This window comes from Melopsittacus undulatus, chromosome 2 (genome assembly GCF_012275295.1).
Source record: "Melopsittacus undulatus isolate bMelUnd1 chromosome 2, bMelUnd1.mat.Z, whole genome shotgun sequence".
In the NCBI taxonomy this organism is placed as follows: domain Eukaryota; kingdom Metazoa; phylum Chordata; class Aves; order Psittaciformes; family Psittaculidae; genus Melopsittacus; species Melopsittacus undulatus.
In genome coordinates, this window is record NC_047528.1 from 60,308,736 (window position 1) to 60,329,723 (window position 20,988).

General features: G+C 40.6%; 1 protein-coding gene across 1 annotated transcript in view; it reads right to left on the minus strand.

The window, feature by feature from the left end:
- GRTP1 (growth hormone regulated TBC protein 1) overlaps positions 1-15,819 on the minus strand; it is a 35,910-nt gene extending 20,091 nt beyond the window's left edge. The window contains exons 1-4 of the mRNA XM_005145927.3: positions 15,631-15,819; positions 13,637-13,788; positions 7,859-8,017; positions 1,823-1,947 (exon numbers count right to left, since the gene is read on the minus strand). Of these exons, the coding sequence (XP_005145984.1) occupies positions 1,823-1,947; positions 7,859-8,017; positions 13,637-13,788; positions 15,631-15,668 (474 nt within the window). The 5' untranslated portion in view covers positions 15,669-15,819. The remainder of the gene's footprint in view (positions 1-1,822; positions 1,948-7,858; positions 8,018-13,636; positions 13,789-15,630) is intronic.
- Between the last annotated feature and the right edge of the window lie 5,169 nt (positions 15,820-20,988).

Below are 20,988 nucleotides of genomic sequence, written 5' to 3' on the forward strand. Positions count from 1 at the left end.
TTGCATCTTTTCTAATGCTTCCTTCCCAAGCCTTGAGTCACTACAGAAGTTACACAACTGGCCTAGATAGACCTTCCACAAGCTTACACAGTGCTTAGCCTTCTAGTCAGGAAGGCACCTATTTATTTCCATGCTGACAGTTAGCTTAATCATTGTATCTACAGTGAGAAGAGATTGGCATTGAACATGGCACACACAAAAACCTATTCTGGAGCACACGGTCACAGGACACTGAATTTTGCTGGCTACACCAGGGTACAAAACGTCATACCATTGTCACAGCATGACAATGCACAGCCTAATAGACTCCCAGAGGGGAGACTTAAATGTACCACAAATGCACTAACATTATGGAAGCATCCTCTGGAGAGCCTTCAAACAGTAAAAGCTCTGCAAAGCACTTAGAGTCAAACATGGATCCCCTCCCTCCCCCCTTTTTTTCTGTTTCACTAGCAAAAAAAGGCGACTTCCTGAAACTTTGCTTGATTTACAATGTGCCCTCGAAAGCAGATGTTGACCTTTGTTTATATTCTACTTATTTAGCCAGAAAAGATAACATCTATTCTGTGAGGAGACAACAGGTGAAAAGAAATCGCCTAAGGCCTTCTAAATAATCTTCTCTCATCTCCACTGTTCATAATGCCAAGTTAAAATGTAAAGATTAGCCCATTAGACAGTTCATGTAGTAAAGCTTTATACTAACAATTGGACATATGTTCTGGGTAGAAGCTAACATGGTTCAGAAGTTGTGTATGTTTGTGGGTATAACTACGTCTATATAGGAGCCTGACACTTGTAAAAGAGTACCCATAATTCTACCCCTTCCGTTATTCTTAAAATATTACAACTATATTTTAATACATAATATTGAGAATAATAAAAATTATTAATCTTTTACTCCTATTCTTCAAATAATTTCTCTATTAAAACTGGGTGGGATACACAAAAAGAAATATTTTTAGTGACTTTTGTCTAAGTCCCTCTAAGTCTTCTCCTCTCCAGATTTCAATAAATATAATTAATACTTTTAACTTTGGAACAATTGTATTTACCGTACTAACTTTTTCAATTAACAGGAGGTATAGGTTAGCACTTGTATCCCTAGTGAGGACAGGGAAGAGAGAGAAGATGCCTTAAGTGAACTGAAAACACATTTTGCTTATGACAGTTCCTGCTTCTTTATGATCCTTAAAGATGGCCACATTTTTCTTGACTGTCATGAATCAACTTTTATCTTCTTTGTGTCCCATAGGAAACTTTACAGCACTTGGCACTGATGACAGGAGCTTTTTCTGAGCTGCTATCTATGCAGTATCAGGTTGAATTTCAAAGAATTTTTCTTCCTATTTGCCTGTCTATCATGGGAGATGGCACCAAATAAATGGTAGCCTCCCCCAATTACGTGACATGGCATGAATGCTGGTCTGTATTTTGAAAAGCCTGACAGTGAAAACTAAGGAAATTGAGATCTCGAGGTGGCTCATACACAACAAGGATCATTCTGGGAAAGAGAGCAGGAAGGACAGAGGGAAAGGCAAGGTCACTTTATCTTCCTCTCCAACACACTTGATACAACCAGGTGTGATAAAACATTTATTTTGCAGCTAATAAATGGAGCCAAACATGATCAAGCCAGCTACAAAAAAGGCCACAGAGAAACTCAAAGACATTTGAATTTGCCTGAAGCTATTAATTTACATGCATTCCCCAGGCCATTCTAAAAACAGAAATAGTTTGTGGATCTGCTTCTAAAAACACACATTCAAATGGACAACAAATGCTGCTGAAATGCAACATTGTTTAAAAACCAGTCATTACATACCTGACAATATCCTACTGCTTTATTATGATGCCCATATGCTACCAACACGTTGTAGAGTACATGCTGCAAACAGGGATCAGCAGTTTTGCGGAATTTTACATTATCTGGAAATGTTCTGTTCATGTCTAGATGAAAGGGAAAGAGATCAAAATTAAGAGCAGTTCCCTCCTCCACTTTCCAAACAAACTTTTACAGTTCTTCTGAAGTGCAGCTGACACTTCACTGTGGTTCACTGAACTAGTTTTGGTGGATGAATCCTAATAAAGAGCTCTACCTCCATTTTGGCTAAAAGACCATCTGCATTCAAAGATAATAATTTATTCCTCAAAAAAAAAATTCTATTAGTGCACAGAAATCAATTTCAAGCAGGATTAAAGAGATCCTCTGCAGATTGGACTCTTTCAAAGTCTGACTGCGAAAACTTAAAAGAAAGCAAACCAGACATTTAGACTGACAGAAACAACACATACCGAACTGATCTAGCCAAGTGGTATGAAATGAGCTGTGTCTCTAGGAAAGCATGTTCTCATAACAAACTAGATGAACTTTCAATTGACTTATTTAGTGAACTTCTACCAAAGAATCCCAAGCAGCTAAAAAACAGCCCTGTTTTGGCAGCTGGTAACTTCCACTTAAAAACACCTTTTGAAAGCTGTTTTTGTTTTCTGGGGTTTTTTTAAGTTTCTCTGTGATGGGACCATGATAATAGGTGTTTCTTCATTGGTGCAAGATCACCAATAAGGAGAGCAATTTTTGATATCCAAGCAGCAGAGCATATCCCACATGCTTCAAGCTCAACCCTAAACCAAGGAAGGACTATGCAATCAGTAGCATTTCAAAACACTCATTCCTTCCAGACCAACCATGAACAGTAGGACTCATCTCTCCTTACAAAGGTCTGAAAATTAGATATGCAAGTTTGAGCTAGTCACCAAAAGCTCCCTTTAATTGTTGGAAAGAAATAAGCAGAGTTGATTTTTTGCCTGCTTCACTCCATAAAGAGGGAACCCAAGGTCACTAGTCCAGACTTGTGCATCTGATTTTAAGAAGTTTAAGTTGGGGAGAAAAATCCTATTCAAAAGTAACTTTGATGATTTTCAAGACTTATTAATAAAATACAAAGAGTTGTTTTCTTCACATTTAATAACAACAAAATGTGTTAAAGTGAATAAATAAAATCTGTAACAGTACTACTGTACAGATATCTATGTTCTAAGACTTATCACATCTTATCAGCCCCTTCCTGCATAAAGGAAGACATTTGTTACAGCTTTGACACCAAGTTGAGCGGTAAGTAACCAAAGGAAGAAAGCTCCCCAAAAATCACAGGTAGTGTAATGGAAGTCACAAGTATTACAAAACTATCACATTAATCACTAGCTCTTCCTTTTAAAGTGAAAAAGTCATTAACAGAAATGGGTGGGCAGGGAAATATTTCACTTCACCTCTCATGTGACTGAAAAGAAAAACACAAGGAAAAAGACAATTTTTAAAAGGACTTGAGCAACAGCCAGATAGAGGATAAATATATTTGTTACGTTTCTTCTTGGTACAAAGAGCAGCACAGTATTTGCATAATCAAAATTTGCTGTTTACTAAAGTACATGCTGGATGTTACAGAAAGATCAATGCTGACATTTCAGTTACGGCTCTTCCCTTCAGCTATGCAGACAGGGTGAGGGGGGAGTATGAGAAGTCCATCATATACAGAGCAGAGACTACTCAAACCAAACCCATCTTTATCTTTACAACCTGAGGGAGGCCTGCAGTTGAGACAATCTGTTCCAACTTGCTTTATGATTGTAGGAAGTCTTTGCCAATTTTATGAAGGAGTTAAAATTCTCTTTATATTTACTAACAGTATTTTAGTTTGAGGAGAAGGGATGGTGACAAAAGAAAGGTACAAGAACTAGGAGTCTTTACACTTAATAGAAGATACGGGCATGGTTTCACAGGATTCCTTGTGCCAGAATACCACTCTGAGTACACCAAGAGCAGGGGGTCCCACTTCCTCTCCATCCTCTCTGTTCCATTTGCATGCTCTCCCCTTTCCTCCAGCTCTGAGGCTCCTCTGACTACAGTGTGAGGGAAGTTAACCCATTCATAAACTCATGTTTTACCATACTATGAGATGACTGCCAGAGATGACTTGAAGCAAACCTCAGCAGCAGGTGAGAGCTGCTTATTTGACTTGAGCATTTATCCCTACTTTAACAACTCTGTTCCAGAGGAGATACCCAAACACCTTCTCCCACTCTACGCAGCCCACTCTCTTGACCTGCTAGCCATTAACCTACTTCATGCTTGATAGACATTAGTATCCAAAGGAACATTGCCTCAAATTAGTCCAGTTTGGGGTGGAAAATAATATTCAGAATTATTTTCAAGCAGGAAAATAAATGTTAGAACTTTATACTGCTAGATAAACCCCCAAACTATGACCATCTTGTGATTGTGTGCAGATCTGTTGGCTATAACCAAACTAAGTATAGGATCACGGGACTAGGAAGAAGACCACAGAGAAAAGCTATTTTTTTTGATTTTCATTAATTTTTTCCCCATCCAGTGTTATTAACTACAAACATATTTACTCAGCATATTACAAGCATATTTACTCAGGAACTCCACAAACCACAGATAACTGGAGACTAGGAAAAACATTCTGAGGAAGTACCACTACACACTTTACACCTCCGGTTCTTCCTTTAGTTGTTCCAGTAAACAACTAGAATCTAGACCAGATGAGGCAGCAGTTTGAATATGACCTGATACGGCTTCTCTTACAAAGAGACAGAAAAGCTGACACTGCTGTTTCACTTGCTCTTGCAAGTTTAAAGGCACTAAACTCATGAAAATTCCCAACCTTCGCTAATAGTATAACCCCATTTAGAGAAGCTTATTAATGTGCTGATGGTTAAAATATTCATTGTCTTTGGTGAAGTGGTAATGGCTATTCTTTTACTTACTTTTTGAACCCATAAACTTCACTAAGATCCTGCAAATACTATCCACAATCAGATCTTTATGCCAGCAGTCACACAGTGTGGCATGGGACCAGGGGACTGACTGACAAATATCAGACCTTGAGTTTCACAGCACCTACAGCTTCTCCTCTTTAAATAAAAGTGGAAACATGGATATTAGCTGCATGTGCATGCAAAAGGACTTGCAGACAGACATACTTCTTATGAAATTCAATGGCCCAGCCTAAGCGGGGCTTAATGCAAGGAAGCTACATCAACTAACACCCCAGCCTTTCTGTAACCAGCGTATAGCCTTTGCATTAGGATGGCTACATTTCATCCTGCCAACATCATTTGTCCTACCAAACTTTACTATAACAGGGCATGAACAAAGTGCAGTAGGAATGCATGCCCTTCTAAATCTGTACAAAAACCAAGCCATGAAAGATTTTAGAGACCTGCATTCTTTAAGCTCTTACTTTCATGTTTAGAGTAAGAAGCCTGCTCTCTCCTACGCTTGTCTTAACTAACTAAAGAAAAAAAAAACCAAAAACCAAACAAACCAAAACTAAAGTGCACCAAACTCATAACACAAAATTAGCAATAAAACCTACCAGTTAAGAATCAACAAGTTAAAGAGCAAATATGGTGAAAGCACTGTTCGGATCAATTTAGCTGAAAGACATTTATTGCTATTACTAATGAGATTTTTTTCCTTCAAAATTAGGCCATTCCTCCACATAGTCTACCTGCACTTTTTAACCTGACGATATCCTATTAGAGACACCCCATATTGAAAATAAGTTCCAAACACACGTGAAAATTGTTTGGAGTTTCTGGGCATGTGAAAGAAACAGGATACATTGGGTCTTACACATACTTTAAATTGACTTGAAATAAAGTCTTTGGTTGGCCTTGTCCTGCTGCCCCTTCCGCTAAACAACAAGCAAGCATGGTTGCTGTTTTGTTGTTTTTAAGCCGCAACATTATCCTGGGCTAACTTTACAGCTAGACCACAGGACTAAATACTGCACAACTGCCTAAAAGCTTTGGAAATTGCAGACAAGAAAAGTGAACAGCAGCAAGATTCCACATTTTTCTTTAGTTTACCATTAAAAACAACTACAGTGATGGGAAAACACCACAGGCAGAACAAAATTAACATCAGACAATTCACACTGAACCAACCTTTAGCTAAAGCCCAGTATAAAACCTGCACACTCAACAGGAACATGAAGTCTATTAAACAGAAAGTTACCATTCACCTTAAGTACTTTGCTCCTTCTGTGTCTTGTACATTCACATTATTTCTTCCTTTCTGAAGGGACATCTATCATTCTGAAGTCAAAGGTCCTCTTTTTACTTCCCCACCTGTTCCAGTAAAGCCCCTTCAGCCTATTCTTCTTTAACCCTTCCCTCACTTGCTCCTTGCTAGTTTTCTCTTCTGCAGTTTCCCAATCAATGCAGTAGCTCTTCCAAGACTTCATTTCCTTCATAATTCACACATGATTCTTTATCTTCAATTATTTGTACTTCCCCACAAAAATATTTTTGTTTCTTGGTATAAACTGTGTGAAAATACACCTACTGTCATGCTATCACCCTTCATCTCATTGTATAGTACTGGAAAAGAAATTGTTTGCAGCTCCCTCTTGCAGCAATTGTACCCCAACTGTTTGATCCTTCTCCAGGCCCTTTCCCAGGCTGGCTTTGGAAAGTCATCTTAGTAGCTCCCCCCTTTATTCAAAGTTTTAGCTCTACTGTTTCTGCTTCTGACCAGGATATGACCCTGAAGATTTCTGGCTAGTCTTCATATTTATAGAAACATCAAAGTTTATGCTCCAAAATGCCTTACTAAGGTGTGTACTCCCAAAAGCCCACAGTCCTGTTGCCGATGTTGCAGGGAAAGGCAGAGAAGAAACTTGGCATAAACCAAAAAAGCGTTCAGATGTTTATCCAACTAGAGTAAAAGTCCATAAAGCACCAGTTTTAACTACATGTCTTTTTGAAGAGGAGAAAGATGACAACTGCACCTGCCATTCTAACAGAAGAACATCAGCATTGTGCTTGTCCAGAGCATAGCCCAACCTCTTGAATAATTAATTGTGCAATTCAGCCAATATCAGCTTCTCTACAAAAGCTCTGCTGCAGCAGGTTGAAAAGTTTCAGGACAAATATCAGTTATGTCATACTGGTACTTGCTTGTAGTCCCCTACTGCCTCTTGAAAACACCCAGTGGGCCAGTCTAAAGACCGGTTGCCCCAATACCCTGTCACCAAATTGGCCACTGATCAAAAGTTCACAGACAGTGCATATGAAACTGGATTAGCAAAGGAGGGTTATATCTCCTCCTACACTTGCATTCTTTCAGGGATTTATATTTAGTGTTTAGTATTTCATGTACCAGGTGAATTTCCCTATTCCTCAGTTTGTCGAATTGCTGTTTAAACCAGCTCATACTTCTGGCCTCAGCAGCACCCTCCAGTAACACAACTGCCACAATTCAGTGATACACTAAACCTGCATCATGGCAAGTTTCATTCAGTATCCTTGGTTCTTATATTACAAAAATCAAACAATTGCTCCCCATTCACCCTCTCTACACCATTTATAATTCATATAGCTCTACCAGCAGCTTTTCCTCATCAGTCTTTTTACTCAGACTGAAATCCAAGCCTACTTCACCTGCCCCATACAAACACTGTACCGTATCTTTAACCATCCCTGCTGCTCTTCCAGTGTCCTACTGGGACAGGAGTAAGGAGAAATAGACCCAAAGGCAGGTCTCATTGTACATAACTCTTCAGTCACTTAGGAGATGACACCGTAATGTCTTCCAGTTGTTCTCTGCTCCTTCCCAGATAATTTCTTGTCTTCCTTAATGCTTCTGACCACACAATGAACCTGGAAAGATCTATACTGGGAAAGAGCTTATGGCTAATCTAATTTATATGATAATTCAGCACTTAAACCACTACTACAGAAATGTAAGTTTTCCATGACATAACTTGATCCCTAACATTTGAGGACATACGACAGAGAAAACTAGGATGAACGGCTTTATCAAGACAACCTGTTTTGATTGCTTCAACCAGCTTGTCATTCTTCTCTCCTTCAAGCAGGCTGTGGTAATACCCAGGGTTCTGTTCCATGTTGGCTTGGGCCCCACTCACAATCATCCAGATCAATGCACGGTGTTCATTGGGGATGCCTTTCCTGATATATCTCTTCACTGCAAAACAAGAAGTTTGGTGATTTAAAAAAAAGAAATAAAATTTCCATCCGCATTTTTCTTTTGAAAATGAGCAACAGAAAGTTCAGATATCATAGAAGAACTCTTGACTAAAGATTATTAAGCTTTCTCTCCTATGCATTTCCTTCTCAGCTACATAGTATATTTTAGATTCATTACCGAGTTCTTGCAACTTGGACTCCCCATATAGATGTTCAGACCCAGGCTTTTTTCACTCCCTCATCTATTTCCCCATTAGGATTTGGAATCCTTTCCTCTTCTTCCCACCTTTCCAGATGGAGTTACAAATAGCAAGTTTCTCCTTGATCTTTGTCCTTTATTATTCAGATGAGCACTGACTTTTTCTTTCCCTGTATCACCAATGTCCTCTGACATGATAACCCCTTCTGTTTACTTGGTTATGCTGTAGCATAAATAGCTGTTAACGTAACCCCAGGATTTTGGCTTAGCACCTAACCACTAAAATCATGGCAGAAACTGACAAATAGGAAGTATGTAGCTACTGTCTAAATGAGCCTGTGGAAGAGCTGGAGATGTGAATGAGCAGCAGATGATTTTTCCCAGAAAAACTGGGAAAGTCTTTTCATATCTAAAGTAGCTCTTATCTCCTGTATCGTATTCATCATCAGGGTGTGCTGTGAGGGGTTTTTTAAGCAGATGATTCAGTGTAAATAATTAAGATGACAAGATTGCAGGAGGAAGCATCAAGCTAATGACAGCCAAAGCAGCTTCCTCCTGGGTATGGTATGAAAAATATTAACACAGAGCCAATGCTCCTCACTGGTACATAATCCTGAATCAGCATTACCTCTTCTGACCCAAAAAGATGCCCAAATGTTTGAGATCCTTCTGTTTTTTCCAAAGAGAAGAAACTCACAAAGGAATCAAGACAGTTCTTATTAAATGAATGAGACTGTGTCAATTGAAGTATCGACTTCTCCTCCCTAAATTCTATGGGACTCACATGAGAGTGGGGATTTTTATTCTGCACACACACACACAGACACATATAAAATATCATTACCAGATCTGATTTTACCCAGTCACAAAGATCTGGACCTCTAGATCAACTCTGCCTGAAGTAAAGGCCTTAAAAACAGCAGAATGAACTGAGGTTTTGCAACTCAGCTAGTCACTTTCTAAACACATCCCACCTAATTTCAGCTGCCTATCCTCTGGAAGCCAAAGCTGCTTTCCCAGTGTCAACAGAGCAATCTGTGCATCTCTGATGGACATTCCACCCACCAAAAATATGGTACTTTCTCCAAAAAAAACACTCCTACCCTTAACATTTGCCATAAAAACCTGGTATTTAAGGTAGAGTTTTTGTTCAGCATTTCGATGAGGATTTATACTCATGGGTTAGTCTCTACTGTTCTAGTCGTAAAGTAACTACAGTCTTCTTGTAGACAGGCTGAAAATAATTTACTTGTTTCCACGGATGTTTAATAATCCCCACTTCATCTTTTTTACAGTATTTTGAACTCTAAAGCTCAGGAAATCTATAGGTGGACATAGCAAATTCAGGAATGAGCATGAGGAACCAGTCACATCTAGGTCTGCAAGAAGAGACGTTTGGATGAGCCTGCAAATGTTTCTAGAAGCAAATTTACTGGCTAAATTACAGTATTATCATATTCTAACACATATTTCAAATTTTTTTAATGAAACAACTGTAAATTCTGAGAGCATAGCCAGTATCCATATCCAGCAATACACATTAAACTCAAGAGAAGCAAGGACAAGCCTTTGACACTGACACAAGGGCAAAGCAGGCCTGCAGCACAGCACATACTCGTTATTCCTCAGTGTCATAGTTCTCATGGTAACAGAGAGCCAGAGGCTTGTATGGCCCCAAGTGTCTACCTACCCCAGCTCTCCTACTCCCCAGAGAATGAGAAAGCCCTTTACATGGTGCTTTTCTTCCTCACACCATTATCATACTTGCCAGGATCTGCAAACTAGCACTCAGAAGCAGCAGAGTAGTTTTGAAAATAAGGACAGTTGTGATTTAATGTCATATTCCATACACAAAATTGTGCTGTTTTATACAACTATGTATCTGTTTCCTATAAGCCCTCTTCTGCATTATCCTCAGGAACTAAAAAGCCCACAACAACAGTCCACACCACAGAATATCCTCTCACTGTAACATTAAAGAAGCTTTCACAGATGAAGCTGGATTGTGCACGTGTCTCCAATCACACATCCGACTAATTGTAAAGCAAGGGCTTGATCTTAAAAGCAGCACTGCTGAATACCAGCAAGCCCTGAGTATCCACATGAGGGATCACTCCCAGAACGACCACAGTGTACACAAGGCAGTCTAAGCTTTAAAACACATGCAGTAAAGAAATATCTTTATGTGATACTTTTACCTCTGTTCATTAACAGGAAACAGCAATATTTAAGCAAACAAAAGCAGTCTTAATTCCATTACTTAAATCCACACTTTTCAGCTACTTTTTCAGTTACCAGCAATTACTGTTGAATGCTGAAGAAACTAACTTGGACCCTAGATGATAAATTCTACAAAAGAGCTGAAACCAGCATCCATCAAGGAATTGTAAGTTTTATTTCATTAAATACATCACAGAAGAAACAAAAGCAGATCTGGGCTGTAAGTGTTCAAGTTATAGTTGAACATGAAAATTGACTTTCTAAGATGCTCCTTACTTTCTCCAACCCATGGGTTGGAACATAAGTGTCCATGTTATAGCCACCATTTAGTACCATTCACCTTTCACTTATCAGCCTCAAAGACTAGAAAACACATTCTGCTACTGTTCAGTTCCGGTTAATCCACTTACAGACAGATTCTTTTACAAGAGAGACTCCTGGTCAGAATTACACTACTTTGAGCAATTATATCAGTTTGTTGTAAACAAGCCAAAGCAGAAAGCTGCTTTTTAGTCCCATAAAGACAGCAGCTGAATGAAGAAAAACAAAAATTAAGAGGATCTCCATAGTGGTGAAACAAGAGAAAGGAGGCAAGTGACCAAAGAGCAACTGAAAACTCAGATGTGCAAAAGAAACAAGGTGAAGATAGCAAGGGTAGAGGGGAAAACAAAACAGAACAAGAAAAAGGAACTGTCAGCCAAAATTCCTATGACCTGCCCTACCGGAAGAATGTAATCCAGAACAGGATACACTGCTTAATTAGAGTTGTTAAAGCATAGTCTAACTACTTATCTTTACAGTAGAACCAAATTACATGCATACATACATACCACCCTGGATGTGAGGCATGTGAACATGCTACATTTCCAAACTGGAAAAATTAACATGTCATCACTTCTTCCTGTTCACTGAGACAGGAATTATGAGCTTCTCTATGTGTGTAAAGACAAAAGGTGTCTGGAGCTACTAAGATACCACATGTATAATACCTCTCTCACATTTACTCACAACAGGATGCATTTCGAAAAGCCCCCAACAGAACTCAAAGAAGAGTATGGGTTTGCAGGAACAGTTATTGCATTCAGGGGGAAGTGGCAGTTCTAGCTTATAGATGACTTGCGGAAGAGGGGAAGTTAATCAGAACCAGAAGCTACTAAGCAAAGCTTCAAAGCAATGAAGTCAGGTTCTGGAGGAGTGAAATTCAACACATCACCAGGCAGACCTTCTGGTCTCTGAGTGCCTGCAAGGAAATCAAAGCACACATCTAAATAACTGCTCACATAATTCTAGGTGCATATGCCACAGGCTCCCATCATACAGTTATAAGAAGGGAAGTATTTAAAAATCAGCAATTGTACAGGTTAATCTGTTGCTCTCCTCTTCTGTGGCATCAGTTTAGGATAATGCCAGAGGCTTACTGTAACAACTTTGCAGTTATACTCAAGATTACATTTCCTCAACATTATTTATATCAGTCACTCTCCTTACATACACACACACACACATATATATATGACAAGGCATAGTCTACAAATCTTAGTATCCTTCACAAAATTTAGTAATGTCAAAGATGAGGTACCAGCCTGCAAAGGCTTGCTACAGCCAAGAGCCACTGCCTGCATCCACTCCATGGATTTATGGCATGCTAGTTTTCATGAACAATAGCCTGTTAGAAACAAAACCACATTAATGGTTACTGCCATTACATGGCTAGTGGGGCAGTATGATCATCAGTGCTGAAATCTAGTAGAAAAGTTGAGAGTCAACATTTTGGTCAAAGTTTTGGCTCTCAAATAAGACCGAAGGCATTCACACAGTTTGCATCACAGCAACATTCTGTGTCTGCAATGCTGGAAGAGAAATGTAATGGACTCCTAGAAACTGCTAAATCCTAGAAATTGCTAAAAGCTGCCTCTGTCACAGTTCTTGCATTTTAAGAGAAGGAGATGAATCAAAACCTGATATTTTTTTCCAAAACTAGAAGACTAAGTTTTGCAGAATCTCAAAATCCTCACTAATTAAAAAAACTGCACAGTAATCACTATATTCAATCTTGATACCCTAAGCAAAAGCTTTGGAAAAAAGAGGTAAGAAGTAGCTACCTTCCAATTGCAGCATTGGATCTCGCATCTATAGCTCAAACCTATAATGTCTGGGATTCCTCATCCTTAAAGTGGACATCCATACACTAAATACACTGTTATAATATCTCACTAGTTATCATTCCATTCTTGGTGCCAAGAAAAAAAAAAGCTACCCCAAACCAACAAAACCATCAGAATTACCAATGAAAGTCTGCATCTGAAGCATAGCTCTAAATATTTGGCTGTGTAACACTCTATGTACTCTACTTAATGGCCTGATTAACTTTTGCTTAGTTTTACTGACTTCAACATATTTTTACAGAACTCTAAGTCCAAAAGACTCCTAAAGGAAATACAAGCTGAATAGCATCATTAAGGGCAGAGAGGAAAACTTAAACACTTATATGAAAAAATAACCCAGAGAAAGAGTGGGAGAAAACCCGCCCACACCCTTTAGTTTCACGGAACTCCCTGCCACCTTCTGACTCTCACCATTTATTTCTCCCTGTCCCTCTTTGGAGATAAAATATTACTACAGGTTTTCTTGCTTTTGGAAGTGGCCATTAACAGTTCCATCGGCATTTTATCCAATGCTGCATTTATGCCTACGTCAAATTTTACTTTCTTCACTTTCATGAGACATTTAGCATCAGTTCTCAGTACACACCTTTTTAGCTGTGGGGTTACACCCTTTTACAAAAGGAGTATATAGACAGCTGGAAAATCTCAGCAATCTGAAAAACTGTCAAAGAGTCAGCAACAATGGAGCTCAAGACAGCCATACATAATCTCATGTCTCTTTAAAGAGAGCTCAGAGCAGTGTACAATACAACAAACAGTAGAAAACAGCATCTTGGAAGTGCAGTGGTCATGATCTCTGCATTATAGAAACAGCAAGACATAGCATATGCCAAAGAAAGATTACTCCTTTGTAAGCTTTAAATCAAATCAGCGATTCCTCTAACAGCAGCACACTCGCCTACATATTATTAGTTTATACTACTGGTTTTCACTTGAAGACAAAAATAGTATTTAACATTCAAGGATGCAAACCCCATTTATATTGGTTCCAACATAATGGGTTTTTTAACCTACAAATAGACATACACCTCACCTTTTAAACTCTTCTGTATACCGTTATTCCCCTTTAGGAGCTTGGACCATTTTATTGCTCTTCTAGTGAGTACCACCAGATATCTGGAAAAGAATGCTTCGTAGGATGCATAATCAAAGTCTTCTGGCCTTTCAAATCCATATGGATCAACTCTACAAAATAAAAAAAAAAATACTTGTTAAAATGTTTCTACATACCTACAGCTGAAAAAAAAACCCAAACCCAAAAAACCAAAATACCCACAAAAATGCAATTATGCTTTAAGTAACTTCCAGTTGCTATTTTTCAAAGCACGCAAAACTCTTTCCTCCCAACAAAAGCCTACTTTATATGAATTTAAACATGCACTGTTCAGTCAGTTTTACAGATTTCACTACTTTTGGAAGTAAGGAGTTTTTAGAGCAAAGGATCTATTGTGTGCAAAACCAACCCAAATTATGACCACACAGAATTCTGGGGGGTATTTTTTCCTCAATACATACAAGCAGTTTAAAAGTATGATGGTATAGCACAGCAGCTCAAACATGGCTTGAACTCACTTTCCACACTGCTCTGCACAGAAAAATGACAACAAAAAGTACAAGTGTAAAAAGTTACAAAGACTGTTTTTAAAAGTGGTAATTTCTGGAATTATCTTTAGGAAAGTATATGGCATGGAGAAAAAAATAACAAACAAACCACAAATCTTTGTGTCAATATACCTTCTTCACACTTAGTATCAAAAATGCTTATTTTACTATCTTTAACACTATGTCAGTGTTATAGCTTATTGGGCAACACGACACTTGATGGAGTTTCAAAACTGCAAGTCTGACTCTGTTTTAGCTTGATACACAGCTAGTTCACCTTGCTAAACTAGATTTATAACAACTTCCCAGGATGCTTTACACCTGCCAATTATCACCTGAGTACTTCTTAGAAGCTCAACAGGCAGAGAAGTCTGTTCTCAGAAAACATTGCTAGATGGACATCAAGGCATCACTTCCAAAAAAACACTGCCCATTTAATTCATGGAGCAGGAATTTGCCCATGGAGCGGCACTGATACAGCCCTGGGCAAACTCTGGCTCACGGGATGGTCACGGGTAGTAAAGGATGAATCAGAACAGGAAGAATTAAATATTCAGATCTCAGATTTTTATTATCTAAGCAGCTGTTATAAAAGTCACCTTTGTATTCATGTGCTCCTCAAGTTTGACACAAAAACCACAGATGTGAAAAAACGGTGAAATCACCAACACAGCCTTCTCTGAGGAAATGAGCATAAAAACACCCAAAAACCCCTAACACCTCTATGAACACACATCTCACACTTATGACCGCGACTGTACAGGCAGCAAGTGCAGATTAATTTCACGCTCAACTCCATTCCTGCGGTAGAAAGGGAACCCAGAGAGCCAGGCAGTAGGGCTGTGAGGAAGTTACCTTCCCAGGCAGCGCAGGTTACCACCACTGCCAGGCGGTGCGCACACCTCACAGCAGCATCGCTGTCCGGTTGTTCTCGCCCCTGGAGCCCCCTCAGCCATTTCCCGCCGGGCCAGGCCGTTACCTGCCGCCGCTGCCTCCTCACATCCCCAAGCGTTCTGGGAGGAATACACCTCGCTGCCCCCGCGTTAACCGGCTCCAAGTTCATCCTCCACCACCACAGCCCCCCTCAGCCCCAGCCTCTCGTCTGTCTCGGCAAGATACCAGCAGGGCAAAAGGCTATTTTAAGACACTACCAAAAAAACCAACCGAGATCCCTGCACAGCGCTGAGAGCCACCGCTCCTGCTGCCGGCTCGCTCCCTCCCTCCGTGCCGCAGATTCACACTGAAGTTGTAAAAGGCGGTAATTTTAAACGCGATCCCCCCGCCCAGGAAAGCGCAGGTGGGAGCGGGCAGGCGGCAGTCGCCGGCCCCGCTGAGGTTCTGGCACGCCGGACCTCAGAGCTGTCAGGCACCCGCCACACGGGCCCAGCGCTAGCGGGCTGAAGCACCGCCGCCAGCAGCCCTTACCTGTACGCCCAGTCCCGCCCGTCCTCTCGCCTCTCCATGGGCCGTCTGCGCTCGGCTTCCCCCGAGCAGGGAGCGCGGCGCCTCGGCCGCTGAGTGAGCTCTCCTCAGGCCGAGCAGTGCCGCAACCAAAGCCCCTCCAGAGCGGCTCTTCAGCTCAACTCTCCTGGCGCCCTCCGAGGGGCGGGGGCGGCCGCCAGGTCCCGCCTCCTATGCCAGTAGGGGCCGGTCGGCGGCGAGGCAGCTTCGCCCTGCTGAGGCAGCGGCGAATCGGAGCTTGGGTCTGCTCCGCCGGGCGGGCGCCTCGGCAGGGGAGGGGTGTTGGTGCCATCCTGACCCGGTTTGGATTTGTGTGTTTTACCTCTCGAGAAAAGCTCAGATATTGAGGGAAATATCTATCTAATAAACGGGGAGAGCGGCCACAGGTGCGGCCCTTTAAACCAAAGGGATTTCCATATAACCAACAAGATGAAGTGGTTGTATTAGTATATAAGACGTCCCCCCCATTCTTCCATTTAATTTCCTCAAATAGCTCATTAAAATCAATGCTGTGTTACACTGAAATACTACCATCCTTAGCTTCTGCTGACTTAGTTTTCACCATAAGCTAACAATCATTTAAATATGATTTAAATAATCAATGACAGGTTGTAAAAACCATGGAGTAATAATACCTAAAATTATACCCAAAAAGGCTTCCTAGTTTCCAGAACTCATCTCTAACATTAGCACACTGCTCTTTGTCTTTGGAGATGTCAAACAAACCTCTAAACCCACACAGATTCTGCCCTACCTGACTGCCAGCAACTTAATTTGTAACACACTGCCTAGCAGAAGGGAAATTATATCCCTTCTTGTCCTTTTTGAATCGAGTTCTGACTTTGCACCCACCAAAGTGTGCGGAAAATTACAGCGAGTGCTGGAGAAATATTATCTTGTTCAGCCAGCAAGTAAGAGTTGCTGAAGACAACAGATGGGATTTCACAAGGGAGATCAACAGTTGTTACCTCCCAGCACACTCCTCGAGAAAGCTACCTCCTCTCTGCGGGATCAAAGGCAATCACCCACACAGAAATGTGGAAGTAGTTTGGCTCCAAAGCAGGGAAAAATACAGAGGTTTGTACTCGGTTTGACTGCTATCACAGGGCTGTAAAAGTTCATGATTGTTCAGCAAAACATAGTATTCATTTTTTCCTTTTTTTTTGTGGGGAAATGCTGTGCTTCTGCAGGAGGGTGGTCCCACTCAAATTACTGTGCGGCGTCACGAACACGCTCGGGTACTGGCAGGACTGGAACCTGATTACAAACCATCCCAGGGAGAGCCGGCCGGTGCCTGTGCCAAGCTTGTGCTTTGACATCCCGCCAGCGTTGCCTTGGCGGAGCGTAGGCAGAGGCGCACTCTGCAAGCGACTCTGCCCCACTGACTTGGTCAAAGTCGCATAGAAAATCTTTGGCAGGGCTGTGAATAGAATGAGGCGATGCTGTCCCATGGGAGAGAAGAAAGAAGCTTTGGTAAGACAAAATATCCCTTTCTCCCCCCCCAGTCCTGAAGCTGCAGGCTTTAACAGGGTTAAACTTCACCTGACAAGGTCAGGCTCTTTGGTTTGTGTAACTTTTGAAACAGATCCATCAAACATCCTCCAAGCAGCAGATTGTTTCTGTGATTAATTAAGGGTACATCTGCAGTGCATCAAGGGTAGCCTTGTGTATACCACAGCGCATTTTTACTGTCAGCAAGCCTTACATGTTATATACAGTTTCTGTTGCTCTAACACAAGCATAACAACTGTGCGGTTCACTCAGATTTATGCCTCTTTCACACAAAGGCTCCTATGAAAATATTTCCTGTGACTCCTGTTAAGGAAGCTACTTAGAATATTAATGGATTAATAGAAATAATTCCTTATTTTCAGAGCAATAATTGGATCCCCATATTGTGACTGATAATATGAACCAGCCTACTGTCTGGCATAGATAATACCTTGGTTGTCCTTCACAGGGTATCAATGCTGCTCTCTTCTGGGCAAATTATATCATGCTGCTTTTAAAGGCATTCAAAGAAACTAAAACATAAACCCTTGAGTCTGAGAACTGCATGTCCTTGGTGATCAGCAAAAAAGGATACTATTTACTTTTGATCCTTTACTTCTGAGGGAGGTGGTGGCAGTGGCAGAAGGCAGGAGGGTTGATTTAGGTGACATTCAGACCAGTGAAGATCACAGAGTTCCTACCTACCAATCTGGAGCAAAAGAAATTTGCCACATGTAATTTCCACAACCCCCACCACCTCTCTTTTGCATCTGAATCTTTTCCCTGAAGTTTCTACATTATGGTAAACATGTTTGGTAGACATTCCCATCCTGCTGCTGTCAAAGTGAGTACTTAAAATAGTGACTTCCCTTTAAGGGTAGGCATTTAAATGTGTTCCCTGCAAAGGCAGATGAAGACAGCAAACAAGTGTTTCACAGGCTGGTATTTTCACAGCTTCACTTGTCTTATACCCTGTGTTTCAGCGAGCAAGGCTTCCCTAATTGTGTTTGCAGAGCAGTTATTAAGTAACAATACCAGCAAAATTTTCATCCTTATCAGGAATTGTCTGGGGTGGCCTAATGCTTCCCCAGGCTGTAAAATACATGCTATGAATGCCTGATGTTTTAGCAGTGCTGAAATGTGGTCCAGATCCTCACACACCAACCCAAGGCTCTTGTTACTTTAAAGCCAGAATTGGGGAAGGAGCATCAGGAGAAAACCTTTGATAACACTTGTCCGTAAAAGTATTTCCTTGTCTGTGGGGGCTGTAAGGATTCTTTATCCATCCAATGGAAGAATTATCTTTATTATTTTGTATATCATAAATGTGTCAGTTTTCTTGCCTGAAGTTCTCTTCACTGACTGCAGGGAGGTCAAATAAAATAAATTGTTAGGGGGAAGCAGAGTACAATAGGACCAAGGAGGGGATAAGGTGTGTATGGATGTGGAAGGTGTGTGTGGACATAGCGTGCTTACTATTTTTAAGACAGCACAGGTGAATCTGTTTATTGAGAAATAGTAGTGAGAAACATCATTCCCAGCAAAGCTGGCAGCTCTGCTTTTCCAGATCCAGGCAGTAAGTTTAAAAAAATACCCCTAACCACTCGCAAAATGGTTAATAGCTCCTGCTTAGAAAACGTGAAAACAGCAACACTGGAGAAGAGATAAAAAATGTAATTCTTGCTCATATCTGGGTGCTGTACTATCCTAAGTAAATTATGAAATTCCCACAGTATATGTGGCTTCCCTGGTTTGTGTGGTTGTCATATAGCCACTCATTTTTGTGTTTCTACATAGTAAACTGTGCAACACAGGCATACCCTGTTTTGTTGGAGCTCTACTCTGCATCCACTTAGTTTGAGCTACTTTCCCATGACCTGAAAAAAAATCTGCTACTCCATACTTGGGGAAAACAGTTTAGCTTAAACAGATCTGACAGTACAGAAATATTCAGTAAGAAGTAAACTTAGGGATATATATATATTTTGATCACTGCAAGTCTATATTCTAACCTACGCACAATGTGCTCAAGGACTAGACAACTCATCCAGCTAACAAGGTTAAGGAATGCCACCATCACATCCAGACACCTTTTGTTCCTGTTGCTACCAACTGTCTACCAAATTTAGTCAACCTTCGCCTACGTATGAGGCTCTGAAGATGTAATGAAATGCTGAACTTGCTCCGTATTTTTGTTCCAGAAAATTGCGTCAGGCTTACATAATTGTAGTCTGGAGGCCTGATTAAGCCTGTTCACGTGAATTGGTCCAACAGCAGTCACTGAACTTTAGAACAGACTGCACAGCAAGGACAGAAGCATATTTGAAAAAGTTAATTTCCTCTATTCCCTGGAGGCTTCACAGCTTCACGTCTATGAAGGTTACTAGCTGGTAGGACATGTTACAAATCCACATGTAGTCTGGGAAGTGCCAGTATTTTGATTATTCTCAGTATGACTGTGGCCCCAGGAGTCAAAGCATACTGATATGAGCAACTATAAAAAGGAGCTGTAAAGCTTGTTGTGTACCACTGAAGCTGCCTGGAGAACCATTACCCATGGAAATCTCTGCAGAAAGGTCTTTGGACTCCACTGCCATCCTCCAGTTGTGTCAGAAAAGAAGGCTCAAGGCTGTAAGTGGCAACACTGGAAACAGCAGGGGAAGAGAAATTGTATGGTAGTGCCCTTAGTGTGAAAAACACAGCAAAATTACATGTCAAAATTGATACAGAAAAAATACTCCAACATTATTAGCAGGAAGCCATCCTAAGACAGGGAGGAGGATGTTCTTAGAAAAAGGTCAGTAACTGTCAAATCGATAACAATGGTGTGGAACTGAGTAAGCCAAAAGAGAGGTTCATAGTGGTTAATTACTTGATGAATCTAGTTTATGTCAGGCTACAACTCTGTAAAATGTGTTTGTTATTTCAGTGGACAAAATTAAGTATTTTCTAGATGGCTTTTATCTGGGTTTCTTCCTTCTTGAACGATCAAGAAGGGTGTGATGAAAGCACTTTACGTTCATGGTGATGACGTTTGCTTTCTTGGCTGCATGAATACAAGGCTTATAACTGAACTTTGAAATTTCACAGGAAGAGATGACAGACAAGATTGGAGATTATTAACTCCCTCCTCCTCCTCCCACCCCTTTTTCTTTCTTGTGCCTGTTTGTGAAGGTATCGTGCCTAGCAAATCCATCAGCTCCAAGATCTATTTATTGGTGATGGGATTTAACCTGGATGTTCTCTGGCTGTCTGCTTTGATTTTACATTTGGTCGTAGTTGGGAAATGTGAAGTCAAACCTTCTCCTGGCCTTCAATTGCCTCTGCATTAGGACTTCTGCAAGGACCCTCATTTTAGTTGTCTCAAGCAGTTCCCTATTCCATAGAAGCAGGCAGACTTACTATTATAGGTATTCAAATACAACCACTGCATGTAAATACATAGTGTTAGTGGTGAAGAACATTGTCTGTTTCACTTAATTCTCACTCTGCAATTAAGGGTTTCTCTAAAAAATATGCATTGAGGAAAAAAGTCCTTAAAGTAATGACACATTTTAGTGTAAAATGAAGAAGGTATAGATATTCATTCAGGAAGAGACACGCATTTCTCATATGGAATAAAACATGAGTTTTCCAAGACACAGATAATCTTAAATTTCTGCAACTAAGTACTATTTCATAATGCATAGGTGCAAAGGTACTGAGTTTGAGTCAGATCAGCAAATTCCCTTTCTGCAAGTTGCTGCTGAACTCCACAAAGGTAGCGTGCTCCCAGGGAGGTTGTTCTTCACAGTAGCTTTCCACATCTTTATTCCCAACACATTTTTCAAG